This window comes from Seriola lalandi, unplaced genomic scaffold (assembly GCF_002814215.2).
Source record: "Seriola lalandi dorsalis isolate HSWRI2012SDOR001 ecotype SW California unplaced genomic scaffold, Sedor1 jcf7180002054671, whole genome shotgun sequence".
Classification (NCBI taxonomy): Eukaryota; Metazoa; Chordata; class Actinopteri; order Carangiformes; family Carangidae; genus Seriola; species Seriola lalandi.
The window spans coordinates 120,132-141,563 of record NW_019525224.1 but is presented as its reverse complement, the minus strand read 5'-3'; the positions used below and the strand labels follow the sequence as shown (position 1 = coordinate 141,563).

The 21,432-nt window shown below is 40.9% G+C and overlaps 2 protein-coding genes across 4 annotated transcripts in view; one reads left to right on the top strand and one right to left on the bottom strand.

Moving 5' to 3' along the window:
- dbh (dopamine beta-hydroxylase (dopamine beta-monooxygenase)) overlaps nt 1–2,692 on the top strand; it is a 16,987-nt gene extending 14,295 nt beyond the window's left edge. Inside the window, exons 11-12 of the mRNA XM_023421283.2 lie at nt 355–514; nt 2,579–2,692. Coding sequence (XP_023277051.1) covers nt 355–514; nt 2,579–2,692 — 274 coding nt within the window. The remainder of the gene's footprint in view (nt 1–354; nt 515–2,578) is intronic.
- A 640-nt stretch (nt 2,693–3,332) lies between these two features.
- Nucleotides 3,333–21,432, bottom strand: part of sardh (sarcosine dehydrogenase) — a 40,811-nt gene continuing 22,711 nt past the window's right edge. For all 3 annotated transcript variants that reach the window (XM_023421282.2, XM_087177973.1, XM_087177974.1), the window contains 10 exons: nt 19,283–19,366; nt 18,878–18,991; nt 18,282–18,420; nt 16,832–16,945; nt 15,929–16,076; nt 12,071–12,164; nt 9,665–9,827; nt 9,301–9,469; nt 8,200–8,335; nt 3,333–6,230 (listed from right to left, as the gene is read on the bottom strand). In XM_023421282.2, the coding sequence (XP_023277050.1) occupies nt 6,102–6,230; nt 8,200–8,335; nt 9,301–9,469; nt 9,665–9,827; nt 12,071–12,164; nt 15,929–16,076; nt 16,832–16,945; nt 18,282–18,420; nt 18,878–18,991; nt 19,283–19,366 (1,290 nt within the window). In that variant the 3' untranslated portion in view covers nt 3,333–6,101. The remainder of the gene's footprint in view (nt 6,231–8,199; nt 8,336–9,300; nt 9,470–9,664; nt 9,828–12,070; nt 12,165–15,928; nt 16,077–16,831; nt 16,946–18,281; nt 18,421–18,877; nt 18,992–19,282; nt 19,367–21,432) is intronic.

Sequence of the window (21,432 nt, the reverse complement as noted above, 5' to 3'; positions counted from 1 at the left end):
ACCCCCGCCTCTCTCTAAAATCATTTACTTGTTCCTCTTGTCCTTCATTTTCTCTTGTTCATTTAGCATCTTCCTCTCCATCTCCCGTGTGACTAAGCAATTTTTCTTTTCCACATTCATCCCTCCCCCCTCTATCCTCCGCTCCCAAGGACCAAAGTGGTGATTTTCTTTTAATCTCAAGAACCAGATGCTTTGTCCTATTAAAGGGAAAACTGTGTCGTCCTAACGCCATTTCTTGCTTTGCTCTTTCTTTTTTCCAATCTCTTCCTCCTTTCTCAATCTCACTCTGCCTCCTCTCTTTTATCGACTTTCCTTCAACCTCCCTCTCCTCACTCCATCCCATCCTCCCTCCAGGTTCCAGGGAAATGATCAGTGTGTGTGCGGTGAGGTTAGTGTGACGGAGCAGTATTCTCAGTTACAGTGGGACATGTTCACTGGAGAAGTGCTGGACTCCCTGTATAACACAGCCCCCATCTCCATGCACTGCAACCAGTCGAGTGCACGCCTCTTTCCTGTAAGTCCTAAATCACACACACACACACACGCACACGCACGCACACACAGACACACACACACACACTCTCTCACACTACAATGGACTGCCAAGCCACCAATTAAACCAGTTCAAAAGCGGACATCAGTTGGACAGGAGTCAGACAAGCTGAACAGACATCTTTTTAACTTGTAATACAAACACAAACACACACACACACACATACATACACATACACAGGATGCTTGGATCAGAGCGTATTAATTAAATACAGTTCCAAACTATGTATAGGCCTTGATCAAGATTTTTGACAGAAAAAAGCTTCTCCTTGACGTGTAACATCAGTTGTACATGCAAGTACATACACTAAGGACAAATACAGCTACGTTACATAGATCCCAGTGTTCACAAGACAAGAGTTATAATATGCCCTGTAGTTGAATGACACTGATGCTACAGTCACTCAGTATCAGAAAGGGATGAGACAGTCCGACCAGGTCGGAGCTAGCTGGTTAGCATGCTAACTTCAGTAGAAGAAAGTGACAGAAATAGAAGCAAAACAAGAGGGTTGCTTTCCAATGCTGGACACAGCTCTTGGTGAGTAAAGGAATAAAGTTTGACGCTGAACTTGTAACGTTTCTTCTAGACTGGTAAGTAAACAGCTGTTAATGCTAATGTTGCCTCTGTAGCGATAGGAAAACTTACAAACAAGTCCTGTAAAGTTTGTGGGGGAAAAAAACATTGTCAGCTATTATTTGTTAAGACTGTAACACTTAAAAAAAAACATTTAGATTCACAGCGAACTAGCAACATGAGCAAACACTCCAGCAGCTGTCATCACATTTTAATTAAATAATGCTAAATCCAGATTCGTTTACAGAATAATGTGATCATCACCTTTTTTCTAAATGACCAAACCAGTGAAAAAAGAACAGATAAGACCCTATCATTTTTACTAAGAAGCTGATTGAGAAAATAGGTTTTCAAGGCCTTTAAGCTCAACATCAGTGGGTGGCCTTTAAATAAACTGAAATGTGTACCATTAATGGTGCCACCACTGGAGGGCATTTTAAAGACAACTGTTTTCAAGATATTTTGAGGGAATCCATCATGCGTGAAATATACTCAAAGTAATGCAGCAGTCCAGCTTGTAACTGTTCTCACAGTTTTTAGTATTTGTTGCTCCAATACTCCACATAAAGTGCTGTAGTTAGTTTGGCACTTGAAAACTTTGCAAGGGATGATGAGCAATGCAGAAACTGTAGACAGACAAAAAAAGTGAAGTTTAAGCAACAAAGGTAAGAGGCAAAACAAATTGTGAAGTTCAACCAAGACTTCTTAAAGCTGAATTCAACAACTGGAAGCCACAGCCTCACAGCAGGCAGCCACCTACTCTCCCACTACAGAGAGGTGATGGCATTTTAGTTCCATAGCCTCATCTAACTGGAGCCCACCATCTGCTCAGGTAAGTACAGGGTGACCTAGAGAGGCACAAAGAATATGCAATAACAAATAAAGCAACAATATGAGATTTCTTAGGTAGTGATGACATTTAAATTTAGCTATGAGCACACAGACACACACACACACACACACACACACACACACACAAGTACACAAAGTTGACTTTCCCTCCCTCACTTGACTGTCTTGTCACTCCAGGACCTGATGATGCAGACCTGTTTTCACTTTCACTGAATGAGCAGATAATCTGCATCACCACCGCCACCAATCAGAAAAGAATACACAATAGGTCACTACAATAAAAGTTTAGTGGAACATAAATAAAGCTACACAATGTAAGCAAGCTTGCATTCTGTTGTCATTGTAACTGTGTGATGGAATAAGTGATTTACTGACAAAACCATTAAAAAAAAGAAGACCACAGAAAAAGTGTCCTTGAGTGTATTTTTTGAAGATGCACAATGTTTGATCCATTGTTCAGTGACAACTATGTAATTACCTCAATAAAATGTGCTGTCTAGATATCAAGGGCAGCACCTGTTTTTGTCATTCTTTGAAATTTTTAGGACCCAACAACAACACATCACATGTCTAAAACATCATATACATTTGTTTCTCCAGGGAGAGTGGGACAATCAGCCTGTACCAGTGGTGACCACCGTGCTTGAAAAGCCTCGCTACCCCTGTGAGGGAGGAGCTGCACCCACCAGCCAACCCCTTACACCCCCAGTCTGAGGCCTGGCAGCACCTAACCTGGGGCAAGTTAAAGAAGCTCCTGTGACTTGGCAGAATTTCATGGTTTCATCTATATGTTCGGGGACAGATGACATCTTGTTTTTTGACGTCTGCTGTAATTATATGTGTGTATAAACATCCCACTGTCTGTGTTATTAATAGCAGACACAAGTTAATGAAAAGTCATAATCACATGTCAAGTGTCAATGCAAAGATTTGGGACAGGCATGCAACAAACAAAAATAAGTGCAAAAAGCAAATTGGTGCTATGGACAAAAGTGTTGTGAAGCCTTGCTGTTGGCCATTAACATCTGTTGCATTACTTGAAAAGTAAATGATTATTGTTTTACAACTCCTTCATATTTATTGTGTTCTTTTTTATTCCCCACGATTCTGTTGATAATGACTAAACCATTATTAAAATGTGATTATTATGTTATTTGGTGAATAATTGTAGTCTGTAATAAACACTAATGAATGACTTGGGTTGTATTCATAGACATATATATATATAAAAAACTCATTTTAATTCATAACTTTTATTAGAGTAATTGACCACTGTAATCTACACTCTCTTTGGCTACATACCGCTGTGTGTCCTTGCATCATTTTTTTGTGTTAAATAATAAATGTCACAAAATTTTGGCAGTTAAAAAGGCTTTTATTAATACATGAATCACTTTGGACAGAATAAATGAATCTAGCTTAACATTAAATGTATGATTTGACTGGTCATTACATCCTCCCTCTGACTGATCATTCCTGTTGTTTGAAAAAACATTAGACAACAATAACAAGGATGCACAATTTTTTTTTAAAAAAAGGACCATATTTAAAAGCTCATCAATGAGAAATTAATAATTTTTGGCACTTCACCTGCTTTTATTGTCACCAAAGCATTAATTTTTTGCAATATTCACATCACACTCTGGGAAGATGAGAAGTTATATAAACTGTATTAGGAAAAACCTCTGGGCTCATTGTGGTAGAGGACCAGTAGTGATAGTGTTTATCAGCCTGTTTCACATTTCCCATATAAATCTTGTTATTAACCTAAGCTACTCCTGAGAACAACAATTTCAATGATTAATGGCCTTCTGGGCAGAATCAATGAATCATTCCGCATTAGTAAACATTTTGTGTTGAACGTGCAGCAACACACATCTGAGAGGCAAGTAGTGGTTATGCACGCGAATGCCCTCCTTTACTCCTTTACTTTGTTTTGGCTGCTGGTCACATAGTGTGTGAAATGAGCTTTGGTTTTTGGTTCGGCCTAAACCGCGCTCATGCAAGTGGATGTAAACATAGGTGGAAAATATAATCCATAATCAAATTATATGTTATGTGTCATTAAACAGAAACTACATTTTTTTTAGTTGACTTATAAACACAAAGAATTAACAAAACATCTTTAATTACTGCACCACCAGCACCTGCCTTTAAGGCATTAATCGGTTATCAAGTTATTAAACTAGTGATTTCTCTATTTGCTGTCGCACTTTTTCCTTATTTCAGCCCCAGAAATATCGACACAAACCACGTGCTTCCTAGCTAGCAAACCTGTTAGCAGTTTTTATGTATATTTACACACACACGCACCCACACACAGTATACCTTAAAAGGCACAATAAAGTCCAAATATAAAGACACTCTGCACAATTCATATTTGAGATTTTCCACAGTATTATTACGCAAGTCCTACAGTACAGCCCTACTATATCACTCGCTACTCCACAGCACTAAGTTCATGTTTTTGTTTTTTTTTTAAAAGTATATTTTTTGGGCTTTTTATGCCTTTATTTGATAGTATAGTGGAGAGAGACAGGAAAGCAGAGAGGGGAATGACATGCAGCGAAAGGCCGTCCGATGCGGGATTCGAACCGGGGCCAACTGCAGCGAGGACTGTAGCCTCTACACATGGGGCGCCTGCTTAGACCACTACGCTACACGACGCCCCTAAGTTCATGTTTTGAAATTATTCATTAATGAGGCTTGGGCTGTTTTCAATGCACTTCCTGCAGTAACTTCACAGTTACTCGTAGAAAACAAAGAGAGGCGATAATGCCCCCTGAACTGCTTTACTGTGAAGCAGATGCACAAAATGTTGACTTTGATTTAACAACACAAGACAAATGGGAGCTCTTAAGCATACAAACTGTAAGCAGATAGCCTCATTAAAGAACAATGTATCGGTTAAAAAACAAACAAAGAAAAAAAAAAAAAACACGAAGCAAAACTAAGAGCATTGAGTTTGCAAACAGCGGCAACAGCAGATTAAAACTGCAGAGCAGAGCGATACGGGGACGGATCAGGAAAACAGGGGGGTTGTATCTGTTAACAGCAGCTTTCTGATAACTGTCTTTTTCTGTCACTCTTCTTCAGCACTGTTTTGTCCCCGGCTGCTACACTGTGCCTCGGGGTGTTTCTTTCTTGCTTTCCCTCCAACTCTGATAAACACTCAGGCTGTCTGCCTCAGATTTAGATACGACATGAGCAAGTAAAACTCTGTTTAGTCATTATTATCAGCACAAACATCAGTCACTGTAATCTGACTCTAACTGCCTGTGGGGCGGCTGTGTAGTTTGAGAATACTTGTGTTCCCCAATACAGCACTGTATGGCCTCATAGGATAAATAAGAAATGAAATATTACAGCACTACATTATTATAAACTATACCGCGCTTGAAGGACAAGATAAGAATTAACGACCTGAGTCTATTAACAGCCTGTTTCTACACAGAGGCCCTGGCCACTAATTGAGAATTTATGGAATTGTCTTTGAGTAAAAACACACATGCACCTGTAATGGTAACTTTCAGCGCTGTTAGCAGTGCTTTAGTTACAGGGGCAACAGCTGTCTGATCTGCATTTAAAATATTACCAGCACACCTAGAACCATGGTCGTGAATCACTGTTATACAAGCTGCTAGCTCTTCATTAAGACTTGTTTGATTACTGGAAATAGTAAGAGAGATTTACTTCTTGAATTTGTCTTCATACTAATACCACTCACACTCGAGCATTCACAAGAGAACACAGTTACTCTCAAAATCCAGGGCGGGCATAAAAATGTGGAGCCGAGACCTTGAAGCACAACAAAAACAAATCATTTTCAGCACCTCTTTGAAATCTTGATATAGATTTTAGACCATGCATAAAAGGCTAAATTTTACAATGAGCATATGCACCATCACATCCACTTCAGTTCTATTAAATCACAGATATAATCGAAATTAAATTACCAACATTTGAGATACCTAGTATTTGACAGAGAGGTAAAGACTAAACCAGATGCACCTGCATGTAGAGAAAAAAAAAAAAAAAAAAAAAAAAAAAAATCAGTTGCACCTCTCTCTCTCATTCTCCAACCAGAGTGTGCTTGCTTTAGTTTTTACATTTGTGGTCCTTCTCAAGCATAGATGCCCTTGACTCTTTTATTCTCAGGATCAAATGGAGATTTGAGGTGGGCCTTGGCCTTGTACGTCACTCCCATCCTCTCCAGGGTAAACTCGCCGCTCTTTATGAAATCAGCACTCACCTGATAAGGAAAGGGAGAGAGAGAAGAGGTTAAAATAAATAAAAAGGCAAGAAAAAAACAAAACAAAACAGAGGGAGATAAAAAAGAAAAGCTGAGAGGAGGGAATTTGAATTTTGTTAGATGAGGAGAAGGTTGGTAATTAAAACGGAGAGAAAACGAGATGACCCTTTAATCCACATGCTCTTTTGTGTTCCCAACTGGCACAGCAATCAAGAACAGACAATTTCACTGCGTTCATATTATACGGAGAAGTCAGAGAACTCAGCAGTTATAAAACACTGAAAGCAATTTATTCACTCATGAGTCAACATCAGCTCCCTCGTAACGCAGGGAGCTAATTTTCACTGACTGACTCCCTTTTCCCTCCCGCAGCTCTCCCACTGGACTGTCTGTCTTTCACACACACACACACATACATACACACACACACACACACACACACACACACACACACACCTCTCTCTTTCATCACTTCATCAACATTTAGTTTTTACTATTTCCATGTTGAAGGCTTTAAAGGGAACAGCACTGTAGTCAAAGACTCTATCCAACTGACAACCTTATTCAGGAACAAAGCTGCTGTCATTCCACCTTAAAACATCTACAGCCTTATGACATGACAGCAAAGGCACGCCAGCAAGGACATTGACACCCTTTTTATACACTGCAGTGATGTAAGACCAAAGTCCAGCTAAGATCCAGATTTACTTGAATCTGGCTGTATGCCTGTTTTTAATGGAAACCCTGCAGGAGGCTGCTACTGTCACTGTCATCTTGTGAGAAACACATTGATATTGGGTTTCTAAAGTTCATTCGATATATAAATCCCAACATGATGAAATGTCAGCGTGCCTATTCATTTTAACCAAAAGAAAATCCATTAGAATATCATGAACAGCCTCTACTGTTACTACAATTACTTAAAATGTGACATCCTGCAAGAAGAAGGCGTCCCCTGCTTTGCACAGCACAGTCTTACTTGTTATGGATAATGCAGTTCACACTGTGCACTGGTGTTCATTAACTTTCTAAAAACAAATTAAATGCTCGTTTACTTTTTATTCGATTATTACCTGGGGCTCAAATCACAGCGGCCCCCACTTTGGGAAGCCCTGCTTTAGATTAAGTCATCAAAGTGAAAAGCCAGTGAATTAAAAATACACTTTCCAAGTTCTAATCCTGTGTCCCTGTGCTAACTCCTCTGTTATCTCTTAGTACAAGGCAAATATATTTAAAATAAAAAAAACTTGGGGGCGTTATACATAAATGTATCCAATCAAATGTGGTGACTAACTAATCTGCCCATCATAATAACCTACATGCGATTGTTAGCTTGTGGGTTGCAGTAGCAAGCAGAGCCACATTAAGTTAGAGGTTAAGTGTTTGGATGCCCGTTGTCAAAAACTTTCTTTACATTTCCAAAGTGTTTTAGGTCTAATTCATTCATTTCATTTCATCCTGATCTAACAATGCAGGTGAGGGAGGTGTGGATGGAGGCTAAGCAGTAATCCACAGCTCCGTATCACACAGTATTTGATTAGCAGCTCTCCCTTTGGAGCGATCCATGCACATATTCCACCTCACTTGGAAATACGTCACATCATGGAAGCTTGAGAGGCTCTGACTGATCTAAATGAATTTACCTCATTCACTGTCTGCCCAAATCATTATTTGGTCATGAACCATAGACCAGCAATACAGTTTAGACACTTGTTTTCAGGAAACACAGAGTCTGTTATGGTGTGTGCATCTGTATTATTATCATCATCATCATCATCATCATCATCATCATCATCATCATCATAATCATCATCATCAGGAGAGCAACACACAAAAACACTGATGACTGACTGATGCACCTAGCAGCACATACTTGAACCCTGCTGGTGAAACATGTTCTTGATTAAGGAAAACTGAGGGTGAGTGTGAGACCGAATGACAAACAACAGAAATCAAAAGTGAACATTACCACGCCTCCATCAGGGTTGCGGATATATCCATAACCAATAGTTTTGTCAATAAAGAAGCCATAGTCGGAACGCCGCAGGTGACCGACAGGTACTCCGTTGCGGAAAATGGCCTCCAGACCGAACATGGGTACTTTCCTTTAAGAGAGAGAGAGAGAGAGAGAGAGAGAGAGAGAGAGAGAGACAGAGAGAGAGAGAGAGAGAGAGAGAGAGAAATGACAATCTAATTGCATTCAAACACACACCATATGTGCCCCGTTTCATTCACACACTCACAAAATGAACTAATTTACTCCAAGTTTAATCTGATGTTAGACTACACTACAACACCGTCACCTTTCTCCTGCACACACTCTATAAATATATAAAACACAACCACACACATTCACAGTGATCAGGACCCTCAGGCTCGTACAGCGGATGAACAACATTAATGACATTTCCTTCACATAAAGAAAGCAATGTTTTCACGATAGCAAATTGCTTGTTGTCGAGTAAACCTGCATCTTCAAAATGCGATTCCTCCATTAGAGGAGGTAATCCTCCAGCTGACTATTAAATATTAATAATCACCAAACTAAGATTTTTGATTTAGTTAGATTTTCACTGGACAGCGATGAAATGGTGAAATATCATTAATGTTTTATACGTACAAAAATCAGAACAGAAAACGACAAATGTTCCTGAAGTTTCGGTTTGTATTTGCTATTTAAAAAAATTTGCATGTAAAATGTCTGAAAAGAAAAATCACAGTAGGGAGATTTAGTAATGTTCCATTAAACTGCTTCTCCATCCGGTTACCCAGTACATCTGCGGCTCAGGTATTGAAACCATAAACATGGTCCTTTTTAAATCAGTTTTACATTATTCACTGAACATTTAGCAGATGCATTAATATTAAAGCTTCTGTTCTCAGTTATAGGTAGGAATCCATTTGTGGAAAAAGTGGCCTCACCATTGGAAGCCTTCTTACGTTTTGTTTTCTGAGTCTTCTGAAATTTCCTACAATGTTTGAATTTTCTGTTGTCTTAAAAACGATTTGGTTCACTTCACTGATATCTTTCTGGCCAACATATAATCTCACGACAGACGCTTTTACTGACTCGTCAATGGTGAAGCAGACGATGCGCCTCCTCAGACCCTCCTCCTTCTGTTTCTCCAGCCTATCACGGCCCTGGAACGGGATCGAACTCTTGAGTTTGCAGGTGAAGGCTAGCCCCGACTCCAAGGGTGTGTCATCTGGGCGAAGGTCAGCGTGCCAGTGTCTGTACCCTGATAAAGAGAGGAGGAGATAAAGAGCAAAAATCACTGAACATGGAGATGTGAGCAAAAACGTGGGATAATCTTGCATTAATATCACTGTCCAACCAGGTTCATTTGTTTCATTCACTGGCTACATTTAAGTTAATCTGTAACCTTGAGATGGATTTGGATGATGGAGTGTTGTAACCTCTTATTGAAAGTTACCTTTCTCTATGCTGAGCGAGTCGATGGCCCTGTAGCCTGAGTTGATGATGCCGTGTTTTGCCCCAGCAGCCATGACGGCATGGTAGACCGGAAGGCAAGAGTCTTTTGGAATATGCAGCTCCCAGCCGAGCTCTCCGACAAATGACAGACGCATAGCTCGCACCTGGACGAGAGGAGGGTAGAGAGGAGGCTTAGAGGACGTAGGGAGGGCATGCAGATGACCAAGCTACCAAGCCTCTGCTTGTGTGCACACACACACACAAACACACACTCTTCATTTTCAAGGACCAGATTTACTTGTCATGCATTTTTCCACATGCTGCTGCTGCTGCTGAGGAAAGGAGAGAAGCAAACAGCCAGAAAGGGGCAGAGAATAATGAAAATAGAATAGATGCAAGGATAAGATACGGTGCACAATGGAGGAGACAGGGAGACCGTAATCTCCTTTTTTTTTTTTTTTTAGAAAAGAATGTTATGTCCAAAGTGCTTTCAGTCCTGAAAGAGATTACAAAAACGCTTCTGGAGGTGAGAGGTGAAAATGATGGAAGGAGAGGAAGGAGGGAGGTGAGGCGATAGAGAAAATAGAACAGAAAAACAGGACGAGAAAAGAGGTAGAGAAGGACTGAGACATGCATCTCAAAAACTCGTCTTTCTACAAGAAACTAAACACAGAAAGCAGCCCCCTGGAAACCCCTGTAGCGAACTGCCGAGCAGCTATAGAATAATTACCCACAACCACAGCCTCTCTCTATCCTATAGTGGGAATGGATGAAAAGACAGGTACACAAAGCATATGTTGTCTTTTTATTTTTTGCAAGACACAAACTACCTTATTGGGTTTTTTTTCCTAGCATGCATACAACAAGCTATAGCATTCCACTGCTTCACTCACAACCGGCATATACACATTAATATGGCAGAGAAGTCAGCCAGCGTGACGGCAAGAGGAGGATTCGCCATGTCATGCAGTATGCAGCAACAGCTACAAGGATGGCCTCTTTTTAATTATAAAAACCAAAGATTAGGGTTTGAGATTATTTCTGTTGAATGTAAAGTTTTCCTGTATCAGTCAGGCTGTTATATAGTCACAATAGAATGAGAATAACAGGTTGAAAAGCACCAGAATGGGTAGGATGCAAACATATACGTGAAAGATGAGGGGAAACTAAGGAGAAGAGGAAAAGGAAAGTGAGGATGTGGAAGGGAGTGAAAAATGAGGAGGAAAAAAAAAAAACTCTTTCCAACAGTTTCCCCAGTGGGGTGCTGTGACAGCCAGGCCATCTGGCCAGCCAGGGATCACCCTGAGCCCCATATGTACACCATGAAACTCTGGGGAGGACAGTACATGTAAGCCTGCGCTTGTTCACAACACACACTCCACCGGATACACAGGTGACAAACTTGAACACACAGAAACACACGGACGCCTCATGCACGCCGTCACTCACAGATTTAGCAGGCAAACATCAAACACAGAAAACACACAGCACAGACACAAGCACAAAAATGCATATAAACATGGAATCACAGGATCTAGCAAGCAGGCCAGCACACTTGCTTAAACTGGCAAGAGAGAGAGAGGGGGGGGGGGGGGGGGGGGGGGGGAGTCTAATGAGCTTTGAGGGGAGCAGAGGGCAGAGAGAGAGCTCTGTTCTCGCAGCAGTGCAGCCATTAAAATGTCACCCAGACAAGGCCAGCAACCAGCTGGAACACAGCACAAGCAATTCGCACGCGCACATGCACGCACAAACACTACCGCAGAGCTGCGAGAAGACGCTGACTGCAATCACTGGAGCGTTGCATAATTCATGCAAGAGCAACTAAAACAGAGCGAGTCGAGTGTGTGTGGACACATGTGTTGCTGCATGTGCTGCCGTACTACATGCTCTTTGATCCGAGGTCAGAGACGCTGTAGAGGTCAAGTCGAGAAGCCGAGGCTACACAACCTTGCAGCATTATTGTTAGTGTTATTGTAAGTGTATAAATATATGATTTCCCCAATGCTTGCAAACAGCAGCACAATAAACTTTGTTGTCGAGTTTTGAGTTGCTGGACCTCAGAGGAAGAAATGGAGAGGGGTAGAAGGCGGAAAGAGGTAGAGAGACAGAAAAAATGTGGACAAACTTGACATCTAAGTCACAACGATGCCTTGAGACATGCCATCTGTCCCACACACGCAGTCTATGATCTCTGTTGACTGAACCTTTGAAATAATAAACCAGTTTCACTCAACCGCGTGTGATTTGCATAGAAATATTTCTTAATTAATTTAATTTTTTTTATTTAGCAAGCACTGACAGGGTTATTTTGAAGCTGACAAACGTACCCCATCCAATTACTGTAGAAATTAGTTGCACCAAGCAAGTGTGAGTGTGTGTGTGTGTGTGTGTGTGTGTGTGTTCTTACCTGATGTCCTGCTGCATTGACAACTTTGTGGCTAGAGAAAGGGAAAGCTTCGTTGCTCAGGTCTGTGTCCAACACCTCCTGCAGAACCTCTCGACTGCACAGAGAGAGAAAACACAGAAACTGTGCCAGTTATTTAAAATCGGTCAATACATTTTTTACACTTGCACTTATGGAACTGGTGTGTAAAGAAAATAGTTTTTTTTTTTTCTTTTTTAATCTAAATCTGAAGTATTTAAAGGAAAAATTACAACAAAACTTCAGCAGAACTTGTTATATTTGCTGTAAAAATGGACCATCTCTCCTCCCACAAACACACACATGCTCTCACACACTCTAAAATCAATATTATATAAAGATGAGTCAACAGAAAAAAAAAAAAGAACTAAGTTTAGCTTACTTTGCTACTTGTATGTTTGTGAGTGGGCAGGTAGAGAATACAATACGTGAGAGATATTTTTGCAGCAGTGTGGCAGGGAGCCAGGGTTGAGTATATTTGGGGAAGGGTTCAGGTTACGTTTGTGTGTGCATCTGTGTGGGTGTCCTTTTTTTTTTTTTTTTTTATCTAAAAAGCAATTGATGTGGCTGCAGTTGGATGCAGAAATGTGTGTATGCGGGTATGTTCCTATATGTGAATAAAATATTTCTTGCATGTATGCACGTGTGCAGGCATGCATATGGGGATGATGCACAGGCAGATATTCTCTTCAGGATGTCCTCCAGTTTCTGTCCTCCCTCAAGCAAGGTTTTGTTCACTGAACTCCAGAGGCCAAGAGCAAGGCCAATTAGCTACATATAATCAGTGAATGGCTCTGTGTGTGTGTGTGTGTGTGTGTGTGTGTGTGTTTGCTAAAGGGGTCTTGCAACCATCAATTTGTTTCTCTGACTTGCCACTTAAATGTGCTCTCAGTTGTGGATCAGAGGATGGACATACACAGATACACACATATACACACACGGCTCTCTTACAGGATATCACATAATTTCATATATTATAAATAAGGTTCATAATATAGCAAGCAGTGCAAGCACCAGTTTCCCCTTTTGGAACAAGCTGCCAAGCTGCATGTGAGAGAGTCTACAAGTTCAGTGACTCCCCTCTCCACAGAATTTGAATGACACATTTCTGGATAGGAAAACACAGAGAAATGCATTTCAATAAATACTGTAATTTTCTCTCTCCTCAAGCTTTAAAGAGATCCATTTACTTCATAAGACCCAAACATTGGAGGGCTGATTTTCTGCAGTTCCTCATATGAGGCAGAAACAATCAGGAGGAGCAGAGAATCATTACAGTGCTGTGCAGAGGGATGCCAATCTTGTTTATATTATTCTCACACACACACACACACACACACACGCACGCACGCACGCACGCACACAAGCAAACATCCAAAGACGCAAACACAGACAGAAGCTGAGTGCACTTTGGATGCTCAAGAAAACTCAATGAGCTCTATAATCAACATCCTTTTGTGTGCGTGTGTGTATCTATAATGAATGAAACACACACACACACACACACACACACACACACACACACACACACACACACAGAGGACTACCGCTGCTAGTGACGCACTAATTTCTTGTTTGGCGTAAGCAACAAAAGCAACAGGGATAGAAACATGAAAAAAAAGGTGAAGAGGAAACTGAGAAGGGGTGACAGAGCAAAAAGGGAGGAGTGGGGAGAGGAGAGTAAGGAAAGAGCTGGATAAGATCGACAGACACGTAAGGACTTGAGAGAAAAGAAAACTTAAGAGAACAAGAGATGAGAAAAGCCTCAAGGAGAAGAAATCGACGCTGCCCACACAGAGAACAGAGTGGCCCAACCCTGCTGCTGGTAAGAGGGAAGAACAAAGACGGAGGGCGGTGAGGTGGGGAGGAGAGGAGGTGAGAGGGAAAGAAAAAAATGGATCATGAGTTCAGAGAATGAGATCGGGAAGAGATAAAGGTGACCCGGCTCGCCCTCTGAGTGAAGAACAAAGGAAAACTGTGGGAAGCAAGAAGAAAGTGACAGGCTTGGACTTCCCTCCTATGCCCAAGTGTGAAATACCATTTTCACCTGAGCAACACATGGTTTCTAATCCCTAGATGAAGAAATCAATGGATGAATGTTCTGATGGATGAAAAAATGGAATACTGTGACAGGTCACATAATTTGATTGTAGAGTTACAGACATTTTCAGAGAAAAATCACAAGAATCGCAAAACCACAAAACTAGAGATGAGAGAAAAATGAAGAAGATGTGAAGAAGGAAGTTAAGTAATATAATATAATATAAGTAACAGCCTCTGATTTAAACAAGACCACCAAGAGTAGTGATGCATTTCACAAGGCAAGCATCTAGCCCTCTCCAAATGTTGGCACCAGTAGGACCAAACCCTACTCGACCCAAACCAGGTCCAGACGAGTGCTGAAATGATTATTACTTGTTGCTTGACAAATCGATTAATTTACTACTCAACCAAGACGGACATTAATGGCCAAAAAGTTTCATAATCAAATGAAATCATTTTTAAGCAAAAATACCAAACATTCATGAGTTCAAGCTAAATTGTGAGTATTTGTTGCTTTTCTGTATCTTATGTGATAATAAACTGAGTCAAGACATCTGAGGACATTAACTTGAGATTGTTCATCATTTTATAGATCATATGATTAATTGATAAATCAAGAAATCAATCATTTTTAGTGTCAGTCCTGGTCCTACTGTACCACAGTTCCAAAGGCACATGCAGCTACCTACATACTACTTTCATACATGAACCCAGTGCTTTGATGGCATTCATATAGCGGACTGCTGTCGCAACTTAATCCCTGGTGGTCCCGTATAATTTCCTGAGACCCAACACAAATGTTATATATTTGCTAAACAGAGTATCTGACTTTTTGTCCTTCAAAGTCACTGCAGTGTTTACACTGGGGAATCAGCATGGCAGACAGTGAAGGTGAAGAGAAGTGCTTCTATAGGATTACCTTTATCATGAAAACTGAATGAATCAAGTTACGCTCTATTATCATGTGGAACGCTGAGAGAACCAGAGGTCCTGCTCGAATTTTACCAGTATCTACTGTGAGGTTATAGTATGCAATAGTAATGCTATAGCTACAGCAAAAAACATTACAAAAGAAGTGAGTTTAATCCATGTTTGGAGCTGGATCCAGACTAGAGATCAGGTTTTTTTTCCCCCAATTCTGGTCCATTTGAACCACTAGGTTTTAGATCCTAGCAGCCAGTCAACCACACCATATGTCCATTGAGAAGTAAAAGTTGCTCGTTTCCATGATGCTTCGAATGTTTTTAAAAAAAGGATGGGTCCTATTAGATTTAGATGACAGTTCCAGGTCCCGCCAGGTGCATCTATTTAAACCCTCTCAAGCGTTGAGACTGAAAGCACAATTGCTCTGGGAAATCTTTATCATCATCGCTCGCGAAGATGAAAAGCAGATGTAAATTGAATTTAACAGAAGAGTTCACAGCATCATGGAACAGCCGATGGCAACATTAAAGTGCAGAATTAATCTTGAACCTCCCTGTTTCTGTCTGCTGTTTTCAGTCCACCTCTGTCCCTGCACCTCTTATGCCTATGGCCAAGTCTGGAGAATAGCCACTTAACCTGCTCTCCTCTTATCGATCCAACAGCTCGTCCTTTCACTTTCCCCACCTCCTGTGTCCAGGGTGTGAATCATAACCCATCTTTAGACCAATCAGTTACCTTCTTCTTTTCTCCTCTTCCCCCGCTCTTCGCCCTCACTCACTCCTTTTGTCCTTTTCTCACTTGGACACATAAATCATGGCAATGTCTCCATTCATTCACAGCCTCCTTCCCTCCCTTTTTATCTTTTCTTTTCCCCACCTCTTCGGCCCCTGGATGCTGATCATCCCCATGTCCTCAGAGTGGTCTGTCAGCTGGCAGCGGAAACCTTGGTCCTGAAGAACTGTTCTAATGTGGTTCCAGTTGTGTTCTGCAACACCACCTCCGATGGCCAGGTAGTACGCATCGCCTGGAGCGAAGGCAGGAGAGGAAAGAAACGATTACGGGGAGTGCAACAGAAACAATAACAGATCAGACAAGTAGAACAACTGGCAGAAAAGGTTTAAGTAAAACGACAAATTGGCAACAACAGACACAGCACAGCTACAAAAAATGAAAACTAAACAAATAAGGACAGAGGTTAGTATGTAAAAAAACACACAAAAAAATTCATCTTATTTTCTTCATATGGCAGCTTTTCCACCACAGCCAAACATAACAATTTCTTATTTCTTTATCAATATTTTGGCTGTTTAGTTGCAAATTTTGTTGTGTTTCTTGTGTCAGTGCTTTTCTGTTTTTTATGCAAATTGAAAATGATGAAAAAACCGGCGGATGGGAAAAAAGATAGAAAAGTAGGTAAATGATTGACGGAAATCTCCGAGAAAATAGAGAAGAATGGTTGAGAGAAACAGAATGAACAGAGGAATATTGGGTAGAAGAACAGAATGATAAATACAGCAGTACTGATAGATAAACTGGGAGACAGAACAATAAACAGGACAGAGCAAAACAACAATAAATCTAAAATAAGATACATTGTACAACAGAATGACAGATATATCCAACAGGAAATAAAACACAAAAGGTTAAAAACAGTGAAAGAATGACAAACGTAAGAATGGATAACATACAGCACAGCAGATAAAACAATATAGCAGATACCATGAAAACAGCACACCTACCCACCCACACACACACACACACACACACAGTGTTTCTCACCATTGGATTCTGGTGCCAGGGGCAGGTTGGCAGCACCAGGCTCCAGTCTGCTCACTGTCAGGTCAGCCTCCGCCCCTCCTCTTTTATTCAGCATGCAGGTATACACAGTGGAGCCTGAAACACACACATAAACAATTAATCCTCGCGGCATAATTTGTAGGCCAATTTAAAGTGCGCAGTCTCTTGGAACTGCGTCGACAGAAATCTGGAAATAAACAATGAACCCAAATCTGAGGTCAATCTTCTGTTTGTAACTGATTCTATTTGAGCAGTCTGGTTTCTCTCTGTTTTGTGAGCTTTCCTGCACCACATGTGTGATTAAGTATAAATTCTTAATAACCTCAAGTGTACTTACACTACTTCCACAACTTTGTTGTTTTTAAGGGGCAACCAATATTCAGTCTCTGCCTCCAGGGAGTACACGCGCCCTGACGACACGTGAACCATGTCTTTCTGAATAATAGTTACCAAGGAAACGGCTGAAATATGAACCCCATTAAAAACTGTAATGACTGCTGAGAGCATCACTTAACAAAGATATTCATTATGAAGACATCCTCAAAATAATTTACTAATGAATGAAGTCTGTGTCTAATTACAAGAGACATAAAATGATGCCATGTCTGTCATCCATTGGCCGAAGGAGCTGGTGGCTGCAGTGACATGCTAATATGTGACTGTCCCTCAGTCATCTCTCATTTGACTGAATAATTGATGATACAGTTTCAATCTGTCACAGGTATTAAAGAAAATTGTGTCTCAATATGTCAGCGGAGCATAAGTTGGCCTCCTGCGACATGAAATATTCTCAGAGCAAGTACTGCCCCTGTAACTGCTGTATATTAAGAATTGGAAGTGAGAAAGAGAGAGAGGAGGAAAAATAGACAAAGAGCAAGGTCGGATGATGCGTCATCTATCATGCTGAAAAAGCCAAGTTTTTTGTGAAGCTACCTTCACACAGCAGTTGGAGTGAGAGCTGGTGATCTCAGAGAATGGCGGATAATAAAGTTGAAGTAGATGTTAGCACAAGAAATCAATCAAGAGGCTACAGAAAATGAATTTCCTGATTTCCTGTACACCAGCTGTACAAGCTTATAGAGGACTTTACACAGTCAGAGTCTGTTTTAAGGACTTAGGGAGCACTACTGTGTATATGAAGTTTTTTGTGGCTCCAGAGGGACCTGCAGGAGGGCTGATAAATTGCCTCAAGTGATGTCACTTGAGTGAGCCTCTGTTGGGTCTGAAAAAGTTTAAAGTTTTAAATAAAGGAAAAATAAATCTGAGGCTGTGAAGTTGGAAAGAAGTGAACTTACCAGACCCCTGCAGCTCGCTCCTCCTCTCTACTTGAGGCTAGTGGCACCAAGTTTCCATAGTCAGTCCGACATTGTAACGTGAGTGCAATTATAAATTGCAATGTGCGTGTGTTTGCGTATGTAGCAGTCCGACTGACCTGGCTTCTTGTTGACATCAGCAGTGAACAGCCAATCAGCCGCCTTCTTGGCATCTGGTCCAGTGAGATAGAACTTTCCAAAGTAGGACATGTCAAACACGGCCACACCGTGTCTACATGACAGGCACTCACTCTTAATCTGCAATTAGTAAAAAAAGAAATCACAACAAAGACAACCAATTAACACAGACCCTGACATTCTCCGTCTGTGACATTTCTGAGATGACTGTATATCTTTGGAGTCGGCTCCTTGGAGGCAGCATTCAACACAGCAGTGAAATTGAAGAGAAAAATAATAGCAAGGTTTTGACGTCAACATTGATCATTCTCTTTTTGTGGTGTGTCCTCCAAGCTGCTGATTTAGTCCGATGCTGGTGTTGAGCACCATGTCCATGGCCATTATTTCCCATGAGGACACGTGCTCCCTTGCCTCATGGGAGTCCGCAGAGCGTGTTCATACTCATCTGTTCACCCTAAATTATTTGGCCCATTGTGGTCTGACAAAAGAGGAAAGCTGCATGCAATTTAATGAACGCTGCTCTACTCAGTCACACACATGGTCAGACACACTTCTGCACTTGGTGTCTTACGCTTACCACGTCGTGATGTGGAGGGAAGTCAAAGGTATACTCTTTCCCCAGCAGTTCGTTGTATTTGTAGTTCACATTCTTCTTCATGTCATAAGCTCCATAGTAATCATAGTCTTTAACCTTTACAAGAACACAGGAAAACAAACGGTTAGAGGCTAATTAATCATTATTGTTTCTCAACTATAGAGAAAGGATAAAGCACTGGGCTTGATACTGTGTCAGGGTCGCCTATTATTGGCAGTCAGCCTGTTCCAGCAGTTTCTATCCAGCTAGCCTTGTGAGAAAATTAGCATCTTAATTGTTTATGTCTTTCCAAATGCCAGTTGTCAATATGTGGATGAAAATAAATCATTTGCGAGAATGTGCCTGTGCACAGTATGTGTGTGTGTGTTTGGTGTAAATGTGTCTCACAGGAGCAGGCCCTTCTTTGTTGAACCAGCCAGGTCTCTCCCAGCCATGTCTCTCCTGGAATACACAGCCCTGCTCCGTCAGCACCTACAACAAACAAACAAACAAACACACACACAGAGGTTAAATCAGTACAGGAAGTACACAAACATGAGAATGTTTACACAATTGCACAAATGGGTATTCTTTTTATTTTATTTAAAAGGCACATATTCACAAATTTGTATCATCATAAATGAATTAATTAATTAAGCAACATGAACATTAAGTGAAAACATCCACTGACAGAGCAACCACACGTTAATTCTTGCTCAGGAGCATTTGGGTTGCTGTTTTTGAATATTTATAGCAACACCAATTGATTTCTTGTGGCCACTTGGGGGCAGCAGAACAAGCTGTAACTACGACACCGACATATTATCACCCTATAAAGTTGTTATTGTGAACTTGCTACCAAATAGTTGCCTTTAACACATCAAGCAGACACAGAGCAACATTAGCATTTATTTGGAATCTGGCCTCCTTTTAGCTCCATTTTGATCTCTGCCACCCACTAAGAAAATGACCTGGCTCTTTAAGCTCACCATCAAGTTGCTAGCTCTTTCTGTCCACCCTTTGGTGCAAGGCAGGCAGTGTACAGTGGGTTTATCAGAGCTTTTTGAAAGATAATATTAGCGCAGCTTTAAAACCCATTACAATATAACACAATGAGGAGGAATTGATGATAAGTGTAAGTAAGACCCTCTTTTAGCCCAAACTGTTGCTAATATAGTATGCTTGTTAATTCTTGATCTTTTGAACAGTGTTGAAATAAGATATTTCAGTGCTCACCATCCTCCTTGTTAAAATTGACAGTCGCCCACAGTTGGTAGGTATGTTCTGCTATGCTCTCCTCCTAGCAGGCAGCTAGCTGTCTCTTGCCAAAACTTCCCACACTGAGCTATATTTACCATCAGTGCTACCGAGGTGGAGAAAACATGTGAGCAGCAATGTCAGAGATGGCCTGTTTGTGCTCTGAAATAAGCTTGTATTGCCTCCTAAAAGTAGACAGTCTCATTACTTGCTCAGGGACAGCTTCCCTGGCCAATCAAACCCCTTAAGTACCTCTTAGCCATAATACATGTTGTCATGATTAGGAGCAAGAGCCAGTATCGTGAACAAAAGCTCATTTAAAAAATAATAATTAGACTTTTCCAGTGTTTTCCCTTCTTCGCTCTGCCATCCCGTAAATTTATCTGAGGCTCTCCAACAGCAGGAAGGCTGGTTGCTAGGTGATGGCCCTCGACAAGTGATTAGCAGGGCTCTAATGGGCTTGCAGCTGAGGGTTGAACCAACCCAGTCTCACAGGGACTGTGCTCTGCTTCGAGGTACAGTCTGGCTACCTGAGAGCAGTGTCTTTTCAGTGCTCCGTACTGTAGCTGGCTAGCATGAAATCTGATGCCATAATTACAATGACCATTGCACTTGTTATCATGAAGATTAAGGACACACAGCATCAAACAGTGCCATAATGTACTGATATGGGAGCGCGAATGTGACAAAACAGGTGCATTTCTGGAGAGCTGTCATGGCCAATGGCAGTAGGATGACGCCAATCTGTGGTCTTACACATGGAAAAAAATATGGTGTGGGTGTTATGACACGCATCATACGTCAGTGGTATGTTGCTCTGGAGACAGGTGTCCTAGGATTCATGAATTGACTCATTGTGTATTAAATACTTAAAAAATAAAAAAATTTTAAAACCAATTTTTGATACTGTAACTATTGGACATTCCACCATTAATGTTGCACATTGTACATGTTTGTATTATAATGACTATCTGACTTGCAGTACTTGCTTTCTTTTATCCTTCTTTATATTTTTTAATGAGAGGAGAAAACAGGGATGAGCTGCTGATAATGCACCTTGAGAGCACCTTCAGAGGACCAAAGAGAACAATAAAGAGATAAACTACATTGTTTGTACTACAAATGGTATTTATAGTCGTTTTTTCACATGGATATTTGTTTTCGCTTGTTTTTCTGTAATCTAAAGACAAAATCAGACTGTAATTAATCAAAACTACACAGCCATTTTCCATCAGTGAAATGCATTGTGAGGTCGCAGTCAAAAAACTGAAAAACATTTAAAAAGTTACCCTCCCTTCATG